Source organism: Apteryx mantelli, chromosome 18 (genome assembly GCF_036417845.1).
Source record: "Apteryx mantelli isolate bAptMan1 chromosome 18, bAptMan1.hap1, whole genome shotgun sequence".
Taxonomy (NCBI): Eukaryota; Metazoa; Chordata; class Aves; order Apterygiformes; family Apterygidae; genus Apteryx; species Apteryx mantelli.
Window position 1 is genome coordinate 13,934,543 of NC_089995.1, and position 17,926 is coordinate 13,952,468.

The 17,926-nt window shown below is 38.1% G+C and overlaps 1 protein-coding gene across 5 annotated transcripts; it reads left to right on the plus strand.

The window, feature by feature from the left end:
- The first annotated feature begins 1,630 nt into the window (after nucleotides 1–1,630).
- STX16 (syntaxin 16) lies at nucleotides 1,631–17,309 on the plus strand. Of its 5 annotated transcripts, none has more exons than XM_067307511.1 (9): nucleotides 1,631–1,809; nucleotides 7,898–8,005; nucleotides 9,006–9,146; nucleotides 9,699–9,861; nucleotides 10,908–10,999; nucleotides 12,237–12,380; nucleotides 12,922–13,002; nucleotides 15,286–15,637; nucleotides 16,701–17,309. In XM_067307511.1, exons 1-8 carry the CDS (start codon nucleotides 1,729–1,731, stop codon nucleotides 15,388–15,390), a joined length of 915 nt encoding a protein of 304 aa, XP_067163612.1. In that variant the 5' UTR covers nucleotides 1,631–1,728; the 3' UTR covers nucleotides 15,391–15,637; nucleotides 16,701–17,309. The 5 variants fall into 5 exon arrangements, with proteins under 5 accessions (XP_067163612.1, XP_067163613.1, XP_067163614.1 ...); XM_067307512.1 differs by lacking the exon at nucleotides 16,701–17,309 and adding an exon at nucleotides 14,538–14,736 and having other exon boundaries at nucleotides 15,286–15,356; XM_067307513.1 differs by lacking the exon at nucleotides 1,631–1,809 and adding an exon at nucleotides 1,816–1,863.
- The last annotated feature ends 617 nt before the right edge of the window (nucleotides 17,310–17,926 follow it).

A 17,926-nucleotide genomic window follows, 5' to 3' on the forward strand; every position in this document is an offset into this window, starting at 1 on the left:
TCAGATGCAAACTGCCAGTACATACCAGCTTTGGGCACATGAGGGAATAAGGCTTCTCCCTGGGTTCATGTTCACTGTCCCACTAAATGAGCAATTGCAACCAGTTTTCTCTGCACACACGTCCAGGACTGAAAGAGCGCTCAGAGACTGCTGCTCGCATGAGAAGTTCCACTCCGCTTACAGCCACATACGCTATGCCAAGGGAAGGCTGGAAGATCATTAACTACAACTGTTCTCATAGAATAAAAAATTGTTACAGTAGATTAAAAATTAGCATGAAGAAATGAAGTTTATACATAGATTTTTAAAGCCTCTGTAAAGCAGCCAAAATGAAAACAGATTTCACCAGACCACAAAAAATGAAGTGTGTGCATTAGTCCTTGTAAGACTGGGGCTTATTTCCTTGTTAAATTCCAAGTTTCTAGCCTCTCCCACTGAGGCGGAAGGGCTGTTCAAGAAAACTCCTACAATGTCTTATAACAGCAAAGGAATACTTCTTTCTATTTCTCACTGCACAAGTTTGCCCAAGTGGTTAGATAAAATGGAGTAACATTTCCAGAAAATGTGGTTGTGATTACAGTAACTGTTCTTACCATATGTGTAAATACTAAATCTTTTTTTTTTTTTTTTTTTTTTTTTTTTTGAGAATTTAAGGTAGTGATTCTCCTGATGACAAGGGTACAGCAGCTGCCCTGGTACAGCGGTTGCTGCTATTTGCACAAAGGCCGTTTTGGACACTTGGAGGGCAAGACGCAAGGTGTCGACCATAGTCCTGGGCAGTCCCAGTCCTGCTCCCTATCGCATCGGCTTCCAGACGGTCCAGTACAATAGCTTTAAATGACACAAAAAATCATTTCAGTCAGCATTTTCAGAGAAAAAAATCATTTCAGTGAGCATTTCAGTTTTTATTAAAAAGCCTCTTGCAAACAGTCAACGTTTGTCATTTTCAATGGCTTTTTCAGGGAATTGCAAGATTTTTGAATGGTCAGAGTTGACAAAAGAGCTGTGCGAGTGCTTTTGGAAAATGGTCACTTCCTCGAAAGCAAAGCAGCTTAGGTGGGGTGGGAGACCGAGAAGGGAAAACACAGAGGGGAAGAGGGAGGCAATCAAATCGGAAAGGCCATACTGCCACACTTCCCTTGGAGGCAAAACCGAGCCTTCGGGCAGGCCCTGAAATACCTCACGGCTGCGAGGAAGCGCAGGCGTAAGGAGCTGAGTAACCGTGCAAACGTTACGGGAACGCCGCGGCTCCGGCGCAGGGAGGCTTTTTCCAAGCCTCCCGCCGGGGCAACGCGGCCCGCCCTGAGCGGAGGCAGCCATTTCCTGCGGGCCCGGGCTTGGTTTTACTGAGGGCGGCCGCCGTAAGGCACCGACGTCCCCCGCAGGGGCCGGGCGAGGCGGGGAGCCGGTGCGGGCCGGCCCGGGGAGGCCTCCCAGCCGCCGCGGCGGGACGCGGGCTCCTCGCGGCGCTGCCGGGCCGGCGAGGAGGCGGAACGGTGGCGGCGCGGGCGGCGGGCCCGGGCGGAAGGCGAAGAGCGGCGCACAACGCGGAAGTGGGCCGCGCCGCCGCCAGATCCGGCGGGGCGATGGCTGGAGCCGGCGGGCGGCGGGGGTCGGCGCGGGCGCCCGCGGCGTTGTGAGTGGCGAGCGGGCGTCGCCGCCCCTGCCCCTGGCCCTGCCCCTGACTCTGGCTCTGGCCGGCGCGGCGGCCGGCGGCGGCGGGGGGCCATGGCCACCCGGCGTCTAACGGACGCGTTCTTGTTGTTGCGGAACAACGCGGTGCAGAGCCGGCAGCTGCTGGCCGAGCAAGTGAGTAGTTACGGCTCCTCCAGCCCTCTGGGTTCACGTAGCATGGCTGCTGCGGTGAGTCTCCTCCCTTGCTCCTACTGTAGGGGGCCCCCGCCTGCCCCCCGGCTCCTCGCCCCCTCCCCAGCACTCTGCCCCTTCCCCCCCCCCCCCCGACGATACCTCTTCCCTACTACTCCCTATAAAATGGATAGAAGAGATCTGCCTTCACGCTCGTCTCATTCACTTCGTGAATAACGCAGCTATTAATCTTATAGCTTCCTTCTAGCGCTGGGCATTGGGTTGTTCAGTGCTCTTTTATTGCTCTCTCCCAAATGAAAGAAAAAAATTAAGTTATTTCGCAGAGCAGAACTCTTCTATTCACTCTGGTGTGGGCACTGTTAAATGCAGTAGAGTGGATTAATCCTGGTGCTTGAATTTTTCCTTAGTTTGTTCTGGTTCCCATCTTCCTTCTCCCCCCCTCCCAATACAAGTAATATTGAAAGTCATCTGTGAGGGGGGAGCTCAGTAGATTCTAATATGGTTCTTCATTACAGAAACTTCAAAAAGCTGTTTGTTCAGTGGCAGTTGATTTTATGTGGCTCTTTCTACATTTTGAGCTGGTCAGACTGTGGTGGAAAACTTAAGAATTGAAGGTTGCTTTGAAACCATTTTCAAAATCATTCTCCCGAAAATATGTGCAAGGAGGTTTTTATAAAAGCAACAATTTGAAGGGTGTTAAGGGTTTGATTTCAGTAATGAAACATTCCCCTTGGCAGCCAAGCTCAGCTGATTTTTCTGATTGGTAATTGAAACAAACCACATCAGTCCAGAGCTACCAGTCTATTTTTACCTTCTGTTCAGACTTTTATTTGCAACAACTCCAGTAAATGTCTGCTGGCCCACTCATCTTTCTCAATCGCTTTGCATTAATGAATTTTTTTTGTTAGGAAAAGCAGTTCTTTGTGCTGCGAATTTTATTTCAACTGATGAGTTGCTATGGAACAATCTTTGTTAATTGTTAACTTTATTAAACCTGCCTGTATGCTAGCTATGTATTGAATTGCATTTGCAGAACAGGAAAAGTCACAACAAGTAATGTGTACTATATATGTTTTATTGTACCACTTTCTTCTTAACCTGTTTTTTGCCAAGAACAGTATCATTTTTTAGATCCTTGGTATTCATAAATTTTTTAATATCACTTTAACTAGTAGTAGTTAAAATGCAGACTTCAGACTACTGACCAGTGAAACTACACTTCCATTCAACAAGGGGTGCGATAACACTTAGTACTTGCATAAAATGTTTGTTTACAGTATTTGTCAACACTTAATTGAAGATATTTTCTAGGATGCTGGTTCAAATGCAACCAAAGATGGCAGAGATTGGAAATTGTTACCCTCTTGTGCTGTGTATGAAGTTAGTTAATGACTGAACTTTGCTCTTGTGGACAGTTTTCAGTTCCATAGTTGCTATTTACTACAAACGTACTGTTTTAGCGATAAATGTAAAGATGGCATAGTGGGAGCAGTGCACCTCTCATGTTTCTAAGGTGCCTATTACTGTAACAGTTGCGGCTAATTTCTTTTCTTTTGGGTAGTATCCCCAGAGCGAGGCTGCAGCATACTAGCAGGGCAGTACTGTGAACTGTATTCCTTAGTACTTTGGCTTATCTTAGTTCACTCTCTAGTCTTCTGCTGGAGAATTCCCTTATTATGAGAATTATATGTCAAAAATTGCATTCTGCCCTAGAATATGCATTCTCATGCTGATCATTAACCACTACTTAACTGAAATAGCATTCTTAACAGTATAGTTCTATTTTAAAAGCTTGGTATAGAATAAAAGAGATCATTAAGTGAAGCCTGCTGCTTTGTTAAACCACAAGTATTTTGTCTTCATTTCAGATCTGACATGTTTGCTTCATTAATCTTTCAGTGAAACCTCCTATTCCTTCCATATACCCTCTACAGTACAAAGAGTGATGAAAAGTGAAGTTGCAGATACACTGGGGATGCTAGCCTTTTGTGTTTTTGAGATGCATGTGAAATTAATGTTCCCTGAAACACGAACATAATTGAAGTTTATACATAAGCGAGCATGTAGTATGTTTGCTTTTGCTTTTTGTCTTTTATTGTCTCTGTTTTATCCTGTGATAACTGTGGTGTTTACCAAAAATGTTTTACCCAAGTTTGTATATGGATCCTCCAATCATAATCAAAGGCTTCTAACTCTGCATTAGGTGTTGAATACTGCAATCAAATTGCCCTTGCTGTTACGCTTCAATATATTCTAATATTGCATTGCACTTTTGCACCTGAAATTTTAGTAACTAGAAACTTTATTGTGCAATTACTTTAAAAAAAAAAACCTCTTAACTTGATCTCTTACATTTTTTCTGTTTACCAAGCAACTGAAATATTTAAAAAAATATATATATATATATGGTTGTACATCAAGCAAAATGCTGTCTTAAACACATCATGATATTGTATTTTTTATTGACTAGTCTTGTTTTAAAAGCCAGGTTGTTTTGTTCTTGGTAAACTGTCATGTTTAAAAACAAAATTCTAGTATTTTCTCAACTGACCATACCCTGTCTCTGTCCTATGTTTCTCTTTTGCCCTTTTATCTTTTGCTGTCTCTAACTGGATGGGGCTGATGGGATCCACAAATCACTTCAGGAGCTGGATGAGGTATTGTTTTTTCACATTTATTCTGTCATGGTGCATGAAACGTGCATCACTGAGTTAAAATGTTCCTTTTTTATTCTGCCAATTTATGAAATTTCATTATATAAGATGAGGTGTCTCCTTTTACAGTAAAAGGACAAGGTTGCATAGGGAAAACAATCATTTTGTGAAATAATGTTACACTATTACCATATATATGTATATAAAACTAGCTTGACTTATTGTACACACAAGGGATATAGTAACTTTGAACAATGAAGCTCTTAACTATTTTTTGTGCTATGCCACATCTGATTCTACAAACTTTACTGATTAGGAAATACAAAGGTCCGAGGGAAATGCAGGCTTTCAGGAAAGAATTGCCAAGGGAGGAAGAGGGATTGGTTTTAGAAAGGTGGGGGGGGAGGGAACCACAAAGGTTTCCAGAGTTGATATGGGAAAATTCAAAAATCTGTAAGGAAAATAGGAAGTGAGGTTTTGTTTGTTGTTTTTTTGTTTTGTTTTTTAATGAAATCTCTTCCCTGAGAATGAACAGTGAAGTAACTAGGTGTGTTTAAAATGGTATCACTGCTGATACCACTGCTTTCTATCTACAGTTAATATTTTAAATGAAGGTATTTTGTCTCTGAAGTTGCACAGCCTGGTTCAACTGGCAGCCAGAAAAAAAGATCTGTACTGTCTTCTGGTTCCATCCATTCCCCTGCCTTCCCCTCTGAGGAGGAAGATGACTGGGAAGCATACATAGGCCCGTGCTAAATGTTGCTTCCTGGCCCTGCACGCAGCCACTTATGTGTGTGTCATACTCAGTTTTGAGTCAAAGAATCATAGACATGCTGGTTGGAAGGGACCTCTGGAGATCTGGTTCAACCTCCTGCTCTAAACAGGACTATCGCCAACCTGTATCATGTCATCCATGACTTCGTCCAGCCAAGTTCTGAAAAACGTCCAAGAGTGGAGATATCGCATCTTCTCTGGACAACCTGGTCTTACGCTGCACCACTTTAGAAATGGATTTCTTTGCACCTGCTCTATAGCACTGTCTCTATTTACGTATGCTTCTAAACCCAACAGAGAAAAATCTTTTGATCTGTTTAAAGATCGTAGTATTGATGCTGTCCTTAATGAAAGAATCCTTACTGAGGGTGAACAGCACATTTTACTAGTAATGATATCAAAGCAGATAAATACATCTGTACCAGTATATTCAAAATCAGACCAAGGCTTTTAGTTTCTGCCAAACTAATCAAAAAAGGCATTATGTTCGTTTTCCTTCTTATTTGTTGTGTTTAAGCTTTTGTATCTTGAAGTGATTAAACCTGCACCTGCACTTAGAAATCCATTTCTAACCATGATTAGAAAAATAAGATTCTGACACATTTATCACCAGCATTTTGTGACTTTGTAAAACGTACTTATAATGAGTTATGTGTGTTGCTCAAAGTCTTTTAATTTTTCAACCCTGCACATCGGGATTCTATTTCCAGAAATACACTGTCTCCAAAAACTGTATGATATCCTTCAGTAACTGCTACAGCGCTGCTGTAGATCAGTGTGGCTCAGTCTTCAATAATATAAAACCCTGATTTGTCACACTTCAGTTATTCAAATTATGTGACTACTGTTAATTGTGATAAAGGGTTTCTTTCTGTATTATTACAGGTCTGCAAAGCAAGATGCAATAATGTGTCATCTCCTCTAAGGAGGACTAATGCAGTATGCTATTTCTGAAATGATTTGTGTATTAAGTTCCTATAAATCCATGTCGGGTGCATTGCTGCTAAGAATGCATGCCTTTTTATTTTCCTTCCAGGTTGCTGATGTTATCTACTTGTGTTTGTCACTGTTTCCAGAGGCCTTACTTAGGATCAGGGCCTTGTATTATGCATTGCACAGAGAGAGATGTGTGTAGAATTCAAGTCACTGATACATCAGTGATCTCCATTCTGGTCCGTTATTCCTGAAGTCAGTGGGGCTTTGCTTAAGTACAGGAGTGTGATGCTGCAGAGCTCTACGCAATTTGAGCAGAGAAAAGTAATATGTAATAAAGCAGAAAAGGCTACTGGGGAGGAGAAGAGATGAAGATAGATATGCTCTTTAATAAGCTGCTAGTTGCATAGAGAAAATCACATTTGGTAGTTTTGATAATAATTTAAATATGCTTATAAAATGTAACCATCCAGAATGCATAAAATACTTCTCGGTCCTCAGTTAAGTGCCTCAGCTTACTTGTATATCATTTTGATCTTTCCATTTTAGCCCCTTTCTATTCTTGGATGCTTTCTTTGATTTTGTTATTAAATTAGAAGTGATTCCCCAGTGGACACAAATGATGAGGTTCCCCTACAAAATAGGGCTTTTTCTGCTCAGAACATCTGTTCAGATACAAACTAATACTCTAATGTTGTGGGCTTCAGAAGCCCGGAAACTGTCAATTAGGAGTCTTTCAGAACTTCTGCAGTGGCAAAGTCTAATGCTTGAAGCTGTTTTTCCACTTGGAAAACATGTAATGAAAGTGGGGAGGGTAAGGGACCTACTGCAGTTCTGCAGGTAAGACTACTGCCCCATCTTTCCCCCACCCCCCAACTCCAGCCCTACCCTGGATCTGGGGAAAGCAGTGTATAAGGCTGGCTGGCACATTGTCTTGTTTTACTTTCTCTGACAATGTGTGGAAGTTTCTGGAGAATTATTCTATCTATTTTCATGCAAGAGTTTATTTGCTTCAGACTGTATAGCTGAAGCAGCAAGCTCATATCATTGTGACAGAGAAGTGTGGATCATTCATTGACTCAGTAATTTTTGTTTAGCACCTTCTAATTTCCATTAAATAAATAATATATCAATTTTAGTTGCATGTCAGTTTGCAAGAATGCTTGCCATGCAGCGTATAGGTGAGCACCTGGCTAAATACAGTATTGTTTGATGAGAATATATATATCATTTTCATTTCATGAGGAAATAGTAAGCATCTGGATTTATTTGGAGTTTTCCCCAAATGAGTTTGTTAAGCTTGTTTGTTAAACTAGTACAAGCCATGTTACACTGTAGATTAAGGATCCACTGGCCATGAATCATTTCCTAAAATGAAATGCACCTCTTACTCCAGTGTAAGAATTACTTGAATTCTCACTGCAATGCCACATGTAACCCTTGAAAATCTTTTAAGAATCTACTTTAAGGGTAGGTTCCATCTTTCAGATCCTTTAGGAAGTGGGAGAACAAAGATCATTAATATATGGGGGACTAACGAGAAAATGTGGAGCATGGTTTTAACTGCTTCATGTGCAAACGCATTTTTGAGGTTATTTTTATGGAAAGGGAAGGCATATATGCACTGTTTCCTAATGCTTAAGGTTATGCTTCTAATTTGAGTAAAGTTAATTTTTTGGTTTTGAGGATATTTTTCTTATCTTCTGCAGCTTGCTGATGATCGTATGGCACTGGTATCAGGAATAAGTTTAGATCCTGAAGCAGCAATTGGTGTAACAAAACGCTTACCTCCCAAATGGGTTGATGGAGCAGATGAAGTAAGTTGTGTGTTAAATGCAACACTGAGTGTGATTTCCCAAAAGAATTTATTGGGAATGTAACTGTGACAACATTGCTTCTGAAGTTTTGTGATAGAAATAGTATTAGAAAAAAAATTAAAGCAAGCTTTTTTTCTACATTCTGATACTGCTGGATCACCTGCTACCCCTGTTAAGGGAAGATTTGGGGCAAGCTGTATTTTATTATCTTGAAAGCTATATCACAAGTGAAATAAAGGGAACTTATCTAGGGCCAGAAATTCTAGAAGGCTGGATTTCCATGATCAGTAGGAGTCCAGAATTAACATTTCATTTGGACTGTTAGAATAGGACACATTGTAGCTGAGCACTGAGAGACTTGAGACTGCAGAAAGGTCCTAAAGCTCTCAGCAAAGCAAAGTCCTTAGCTTAGAAAGGAGGATATAAAGTCCAAAAGTTCAAAGTTTAGAAGGGAGGATATAAAAAAATTTAGTGCTTCCACTCAGCTGTTTGTTTGAGCCTTTTGAGGGATCCGGCTGAATAGACCCCAAATCCTTACAGATTTATTTCTAGTGACCAGTTTGAAAGCATGTCCTTTAACTTACACTGTTGAACTCGGTCTATAGCATGTTTGACAGAGATGAAGACATGACCTGAATTTTCATTTATATCTTTGGAAGTTGACTAAACCTTTCTTACTATGACATTAATCATATAATAATAAAAATGTTATTCCAACTTAATGATGCATATTTGAAAACAGCACAGTCTTGTCTAAGATCAATTAGAGGAGAGTTTATACCCCGTTTGAAAAGCAGCAAACTCACAAAGCCTATGAAAGTTTTCAGTCACAAAGAGGTTGGCTTTTTATGTGTGTTTTTTAATGATCTTTAGTCTGCTCTTTTATGTTACAGAGATTTCTTTTAATGTTTTTGCATTATTTGTCTACCATTTGTCAGACCTGTTTCCTCTGAAACATTAGTCACTTCCCTTTCTCCATTGTTGGGGTTTTGTGTTTTAGATTCAGTGCGATATCGCCAGGGTTAAACAGAAGATGAAAGAATTAGCCAGTCTTCATGATAAACATCTAAACAGACCAACATTGGATGACAGCAGTGAAGAAGAACATGCAATAGAAATAACCACCCAAGAGATCACACAGGTGCAGATTGCTTTCAATTCTAAAGCTACAGTATGGCATATCTATAATGCATATCCTCATGTGAGGCAGCGGTTGCCTTGGAATAAATTATATCTTCTGTAATCAGTATTTTCAGTGAGCCAGGCTCCTGGGTTCTGTGCTTGGTACTTCTGCTGTCTCAGTGAACTTCTCAACAAGTCACTTGTTCCTTTATTTACCCACTTACTTTTCTCTCTTGGAATAGGATTAGGATGCTTAATAAATCACATTTAAAGTATCTGACAGAGATACAAAAGTGTGTTCTGTGGCTTCCAGTCTGAACAGCTATAATGAAGCACGTCTTTGGTCAAAACTACTTGTGTTATCCTGTTAGCTTAAATAGTTTGTTCATCTATATTCTGTGTGTTCATTCTGTGAACACTCTGTGTACTCTTCTAAACGTTGGACTGTGCAACAAGGATTTTATTTTAAAAATCTCTAAGTCAAAATCTTAGTCTTCTGTTTGGAACTTTAGCAATGTCATATTTAAAATGTGTGTTGCTGTACTTCTTACTAACAGAAGTGTTTTCTCAGTTATTTCACAGGTGTCAGAGAGCAGTTCAAGTCTTGCAGAGCAGGTCACGCAGTTGTACAGAACAAGAAGAACGTGTTCTCAGGAATGTAGTGTCTTCCTTAGCACAGTCCCTTCAGGACCTATCCACCAACTTTAGGCATGCACAGTCTGACTATCTCAAACGTAAGCATAAGAGATACAGTAATGCATGGGCACTTTCTGTGGAAAACAGTAACTAAGGGGTGCCTGTTTCCTTGGTTGAGAAAACTGAAGCACAGAAAAGTTAAGTGATTCTCATAAGACCACCAAGAATGGAGATTAGAATTTGGGAGTTTCTGGTTCACAGCGCATGCTCAGCCTGCTTGACTGTGCCTCTCTCTTTCATATTGATAAAGCAGAAATTTCATGGTTAAATATATCAGTGAAATCGGACGTGTATTTCTTCCTTACAAATTTTTAATGTCTCATTGCTTCTCAAATTGTGGTCTGCAAAGCTGCTTCTGTTACACTCGTGAAACAGCCATTGGCCTTCACACATGATACCTGCTGTTGATTGGTAGTCTGATTAAACTTTAAAAGGTGGCTTGTGATAAATTAAAATTCTGTATCCATAAACAGATTGAAAATGGAATATCCTCCATTTAAATTCCAAAATTGAGTACAACTCTATTTTTAGCATACTAAAGCAAACTTATTTTAATCTTGTAAAAAGTATGATCTTTAAACTTAATGCTGGTCTAATATTTCTTCCTCCCATGCTGTAAATGGCGCAGGTAGATCTTAGGGTCACAATTCAGACGAAGGATGTTCCTGAGAGTATTTGTTAGAAAATAGGCCAGAGTCATTACACAGACATATTAAGGCTCTTATTACCCTTGGGATCTAACTTTTTAACTGCATGGAACATAATGACTTAAAATCTTTGGTTTAATCAGGGTCTTGTCAGTCTGGTGAAATTCATTATGCTTTGTTAAATAGCAAACCTATATGACAGTTAAAATTCAGAACCTGCTAGTTATGTCATTTATTAGCCAGATTTTCTTTCTTGTTCTTTTCTATCTTGTGCTTCAGATCTTGCTCTTACTCTCCAGTGTATATCTTGTTCTTCTAAAAGCTATTGGAAAGTATTCTTCTACCTACACATGCTTTTGCAAGTTGATAGGAAATCTGAGTGACTTTTTATTTAGTGGGCCTAAACCTTATGCTGAAATGCAGTTTGTCTTTTACAGGTATGAAGAACAGAGAAGAAAGATCCAAACACTTCTTTGACACTTCAGTCCCACTTATGGATGATGGAGAGGACAATACACTTTACGATAGGGTAAGTAAAGGTATTATTACATGAATTCAATGCAGAGAATTTTTTGTAGTATACCTTTAATTTTAATATGAAAATATAAAAAAGGATGAAAACCTGATGTGCACTGAGCACCAAACTACATGGAAAAAACATTTTTGCAGCTTTGCGTGATACATTTACCTGATTAGGATTGTATTGCTGTTGAGATGTTAAGAGGATTGTGCCATCAGCTTCAGTGTTGCAGTGTGAGGGAACTCAGTTTGACAACTGAATTCTTCTTACATGACTGACAGGGACTAGGAGGTCTGAAAATACAGTGCTATTCTTGGTCACATCACCTCCCTGGGCATATACAAGAGTAATTATTAAAGCTGTGAGCACACGATGCTCGGTTTGGGTGGAAGGTGGCCCTTTTTCAAGTGAAGGAAACTGTAACTCAAGATTTTCAAGATTAAAATTTGATATAAATAGCAATGTAATGACTTGCTTCTGGGTAGTTAAGTTGGTATTGTTGTACCACAATACCAGACATATTTTTGTTTTACTTTTTTTTGGGGGGGGGGGAATACTTGGAGTACTTGTCATTTGGGGATACTGCATATCTAAGCAATACTGGAATTTGTTTGATTGTGTCCCATGTAATGGTGCAGCAGAATACTCTAATGCTTAATGTTTAATTGAAAATTTAGCTGAAAAGCAGTCTTTGCTTTTTCCACAACTAGTGCGTAAGAGGTGTTTTGCTTGATCTCTAAATAGAAATGTTGGAAAAAAGGGATGGTATTCTGTAGTAAATGGCCTTGAAAGATAAAAATAATAAGGTCTCTATAGTTTAAAAAAAAAAAAATCAGAATTGGTGTTTTGTCTTTACACATTTTAATGACCATTAACATTATGAGACTTTCTGTAATGCTGATCAATCAGTAGATATTCCATAATTACAAGTCCATTACATGTATTGGTTTTTAAATAAAGTCTGTCCTAAAATAATATTTTTATTGATGTACACAAGTTCTTTGTGTGTTTAAGCAGGACGTAAGATTTAAATTTTCTCTACTAAAACTATAAATAGCCATCTGAATTATCTTAGCAACTCTGAAACTCTGTTTCTAAATTACAGCAAGATTTTTATTAGATAATTGTCTACTATGGGGATTCCAAGAACACTGTTATGTTATGAAATCTTACAATTGCTATAATTATTTCTAGTGTTAACATGTTGTTAATGTTAGTTCAACATTTAAATCTTTTATTTCAACAGGGTTTTACAGATGACCAGCTAGCATTGGTGGAGCAAAACACATTAATGGTGGAAGAGCGGGAACGAGAAATCCGTCAGATTGTACAGTCAATCTCTGATCTGAATGAAATATTTAGGGACCTGGGCGCAATGATAGTAGAACAGGTATATCAACACCACAGTGTTAGTAAGAAATAGGAGATTCCATGTAGCATCAAAGCTTCCAGACACTTCCTGTTTTAATGTCCTGTTTTCATGTGTTTATCACTTTTCCAAACTTCATTTGTTCAGTCTAAGGTTTCCTATGCTCAATATCTGCTGGAAGATGAATTAACAAGAAAAATCAGGAAAAATAATTAGTTATTCATGAGGATTAGACTAGCAAAACATAGAATGCTAGAGCTTGGTTGGTTATTTCTCCCAAAGATTCTGTTTGAGTTGAACATGTTGGCCCAGAACACCTGAATTGGGAATAAGGGGTTATTAAAGGATGTGATGTGAGATGGTGACAGAGTTGCCAGTTAGGCACTGAACAAGGATGTCCCTTAAAAGTCCTAACCAGTTCTTCTGTAAAAGTTCACAGCTTAGCCCAGTTCATTAGCTCTTTGCTGTAAGCCTTGTTTATTACCCTGCTAATCATAGTGATAATTGCTTTATGGAGTGTATTTAGATACCAGTTGGTATTCATTCTCTCCATTTTGTTTAGGGAACAGTTCTAGATAGAATTGACTACAATGTTGAACAGTCATGTATCAAAACTGAAGAGGGCCTAAAACAGTTACATAAGGTAAGCTCACAGAAAACTTAAGATGCTTTGCATACCTAATAATCTTTTATAATTTAATAGCCATTAAGTTCTTACAAGTCATTTTTCATTTGGACATCTTTCTTGTTAGATATGATTGCTGTGCAGTATAAAATGTCCACCTGTACTGTAGTAGGATCTTTCCAGATAACTTGTTTTAACAACATGCTCAATGCCTAGTGTTAAGTTCCTGAATTATTTTTCGGGCATCCAAGCAGTGTGCTCTGGTCCTAATGTTGCAGACCTGTTGGGACCTATCTGCAATTCCTTCTGTCTTCAGTGTTTGTTTTGAGAGCTAAGCACTTTTAAAATAGGACTGGTTATTGGATACCTCATTTCAGATTTCAATCAGTCAATATAGCCTAGTTTGAAAGTGTTATCTCAATGAGTAGCAAGGATAACTTTAAATGTTTTCTCTTACAGTACGGTATTTGTTAGAAGTTAGATCCAACCTTATGCTTTTAATGTGAAGCTTTTACTGTGAACATCTGACAGTTTTGAATTGGCAGCAGAATGCAGATTTTGCAGTTGTTTTGTTTTCTTGGCTTTTTTGTTTTCTTTTGATTTTAAGCAAAGTTCTGACTTGTCAGCTCAGTTCAGTCCTTTCATTGCTGGAAATAAAATGGAATTAGAGATTTATGCAAAAACCTCTATATGAGTAGAACATTCAGTTTTGGAAATGTGGACATCTTATTAATGCACTCAACTTCCTCATGTTATGGCAGACTTCTAATATATTGTCAGCAAAAAAGTGCCATTTGAGAAGAGCAAAATAAATTTCATTAAAGGTTTATTTTTGTTGCGCATAGAGGTAAATTGGGATCATTAAGGCATTAACCACTGGGAAACAAGTCTTAAAGTAATTGCAAGCAATTTGCACAAACTGAACTGAAAATAAATGAATCAATTGTAATGAAGACTACATCTAGTCTAGTAGTAGTTAATGAATCATCAGCAAACCCCTCTTCTGCTTGCTGATTAGAGTATGGATTTTTGATGCAATATGCAGTTTAGATCAGATGTTTGCAGTACAGCATAGAAATTTTCTGGCCTATCATGTAAGATGTACACACGCATCTGAATGGTAATATAAAACACAGATACAGTGCTGTTTTTAAAAGTGCTGGTAACTTTATTCTAATTTAATGTGTGTAATGTCAATTTCCTTTCTGTTTTAATTGGCATAATTATCACAAACTACCTAGAAGGCACTTTCACAGAAATTGCATTCATTCACTCCAGAAATCTTGTGATATGAATTACTAGTTACCAAGTCATCCTTCACATGAAAATTGGAATCAAAGTTACTGCTTTGTGATACTTTAAGCCTGATTAACTAAATAGTCACAGTGGTCGCACATGAGATAGTTGCAGGTCAAAACTCCTCTTTAGTAGATCTGATAACAAATAATTATTTTCCAGGGACTGTAAAGGAGCAGAATTAATTTCTTTTTCCCTTTAAATTTTCAAGGTTTATTAATTTAAAACGAATTAAATGCAAGTTTTGTTTTGTTTAGCTTCTATTAGCAGACTTTCATTTGGCTTTTGGAGAGTTTTCTCCACGTTGCCTCCTTTTAATTCCCCTGGGAAAAAGAGGAAAGGGATGAGAAAATGTGGTTAGAAGAAAGAAGGAATGAAGCAGGAAACTGAGAACCAAATCAAAATGAAAACTTTCAGTTCTAATTGAATTTAAATGAAAATGCACAGCTGAATCAGGTACAACAAAAATGCCTATTAAAACAATGAAGTTTTGTTATGAATTTTAATGTCCTTTGAATATAATACAGGAATCTTATACCAGCAAAATGAGTTAAAGCATTTTACCAGATCTTACTGTTCAGACTTTGACATACCCAGTTGCCTGATTTTTGTTTCCACAGTCTTCATAGCTAAGTGTTTTTACAAATGAAGTATCACCTCAACTAATATTATGTGCAGTATCTTTTGGGGGCATAGGACCTTCTCAAGGACTGCTGAAAAGAAGTCGTAGCAAGGTTGCTTAACACACATGAGGTGCATTCTTCTGTGAAGAGCCTCTCCTATTTAATATGCATAAATGTGACTTCAGTGTACATTTATCTTCACTGAAGTCGGTAGTGAGACCGGAGTTATTTTGTGGGAGTTGCTTGCAATATACATTGTATGAAATGTCAAGTTACCAAAGAAAAATACTAAAATACATGTACTTGATTATACTAAGCAAGAGTCATACTTCAGAGTTTTGCAGAAATCTAAGTATTAATTGTCTCTTTTCTGTTTCTATAGGCAGAGCAATATCAAAAGAAGAATCGGAAGATGCTTGTTATTTTAATTTTGTTTGTTGTAGTAATTGTCCTTATTGTTGTTCTCATTGGCGTAAAGTCACACTAGGTTTCACTCAATTTTCTTATTTTTTGGAGTTTGTGAACTTTTTTCCCAATGTGAATGGATGGACCTGCACTCCAGAAAGCTGCCTTTGAATGTATAAGCCCTTGTGGTACAAAGTCTGTGCAATGTTTCAGAAGAACTCTTTGAAGTACAAGTTTGGTCATCTGTGAGGTGTTGGTAAAGATTATATGGAAAACATCAGGAAATTCGATGATGCTCGGAAACGAATTATCTGGCTCTTTATCCAGAGGTATTTGGAAACACAGTACATTTAAAAAAAAAAAAAATTTACTAATGAGTACAGTAAGTAGTGTGTTATTGTGGAAAAAAATGTTTTCCATCTTCTTATGTCACAGTTATCATGAGCTTCAAATTTAAACCATGTTACTGAGTCATGGGGCTCAATAACAAAAACAGATCTAGATGTAAAATGTGTTAAAAGAAGCACAAAAATGTTTGACTTCATCTCCTTTCCTCCAGACTCAACCCCCCCACAAAGAACTGGATAGACTGCTAAAAAGGAAAGCTTTTAACAACCGGAACCTAATCCAACCCTATGATCTTAATTTAGATATTGCACCATTACTAAGAATCAGAGTAGTACTTAATCTTGTAAATAACAAGATTTAATCACTGACATAATTTAACACACTTAGTTAATTAAAAAATTTTCTAAGCTTGAGTAATCATGGGAATGTCTTTCCTCTTCAGAAAGATCACATAGGTTTTCATGTACAGTTTTTTTTATATAGTTTAAAGTACAACCATTACATTGAAACAGTGATAAAGTTAAAGCCAAAAAATACAGAGGTTATCCTTTGGCCTTCTACATCATCTGGCCCGCTACAGCGGATCTGGGATATTTCATTCTACTGTTGTTGCATAAGCTGTTTATTTTACAGTACACCTGTCCATACAAGTTGGTAAACTTTTATATAAAAATGTGACTTCACTACAGTATATATTGCATCCATTCTCCCTGATAGATTATTTTTTCAAACCTCTACCTGGAAGAGGACATGTTAATGGTCTTCTACTGACCATGACCAATGTCATGCAACTGACAGGTAATTAGGCTTTCAGTATAGAATTTTTGTTTTTTTTCTACTATTTTTTGCAGCTGAAAATTTTGCTGTGGGCCATGAAAGAAAATAGGGAAGCATTTTAGTAATAGATTATTCATGATTTAATTCAGGCCTGAAGTGATGTGCAATTTTAGAGGCCTTGCCTTAATATTTTTAATATGGCTTTTCTTTGTGGATTGTTTTTGCTTAAGGGACTGTAACTTTTATCTCCTTTTCTGACTGATACAGTGATCTCCATAAACTTACAGAGATGATCTGCTCAAGGCCCCTGAAGTACAATTTCATAATATTAATGATTCTAATGTTACATATGGGAAACAGAACTCCTCTACCTGCCCTGAGCTTGCGTCTTTACTGTGTGTGCACTAAGGAGGACCTAAGGTATGGCTCTAAGCTTAGTGCAGGAACAAACCTGATAAAGAAGACTACAGAGACATGAAAGCCTTGGCTTTTTGTGTGGCTTATTGAGAAAAGCTTTGTACCATTCTTGTTACCTCTGGACAAAGGGGGTTTTGAACTTCCAAAACTGTCAGTTCAAACCCTTGGTTGAATTCACAGAGTGAATTGGTAAAAGAAAGAACGATGCTTCCAGTTGGGTGTGCAGCTCCCCTGTTTTGGTATAGATCTCTTCAATGATCGTGAGTAAAACTACTGTCTCCCTAGTGTGCTGTCTACATCATTTGGTGTGAAGCAGCATATTGCTATAATTTAATATACTGTATTTGCAACTTTCTCTTTAACATGAGATTGTGTTATTTATTTCTGTCCTAACTGGTGCTTTTGACATTTTATCATGCCTAATGAATTCAAAGAAGTAATAAAACATTTCCAACCTAATTGGTCAATTGCTCATTTTTTTAAATACTATAAACTGACACAAATACTTGCATAGATGTTAATATGTCTATATATATATTATTCTCTAAAATTAAATGAAAGCAGCAGTGATGTATCTTTAAAAAGATTTTTTTATATGTTCTGTAGCACAATGTAATTTTGCATTGTCAAAAGTGGGACAGAGATGGATTTTTGTTTTCTGTGTAGGTGGCATGAAATGACAATGGGATCTTAACTCCAGTAAGGTAACTGGCTACATGTTTTCTATACAAATACTGTAAAGGGAAGTGCACTTTTTAATACGCACTGCACAAGAGATTGAACGCAGATGGGAGTTGTCCTGTGTAACTTGAGCTGGAAGTGATTGAAGCTGACTATATCTGGAAAAAACAGAATTCCTAGGTTTTCTAAATAATTTCAGATGTCCAGAATCTGTTACAATCAAGTGTAAATAATTCTTGGCAGCTAAATCATAAACACTCTTGCAGTGCTTTGTAAAATGATCTCTACATGGAGTGTTATACAGAGAGAGATACCATCAGTGCCATTAGGCTGTGAAAGCCCCCAAAAGCCACTGCAAGCAAGGAGTTTTAGCAGTAGCTGGTGCCTGCTCCGGT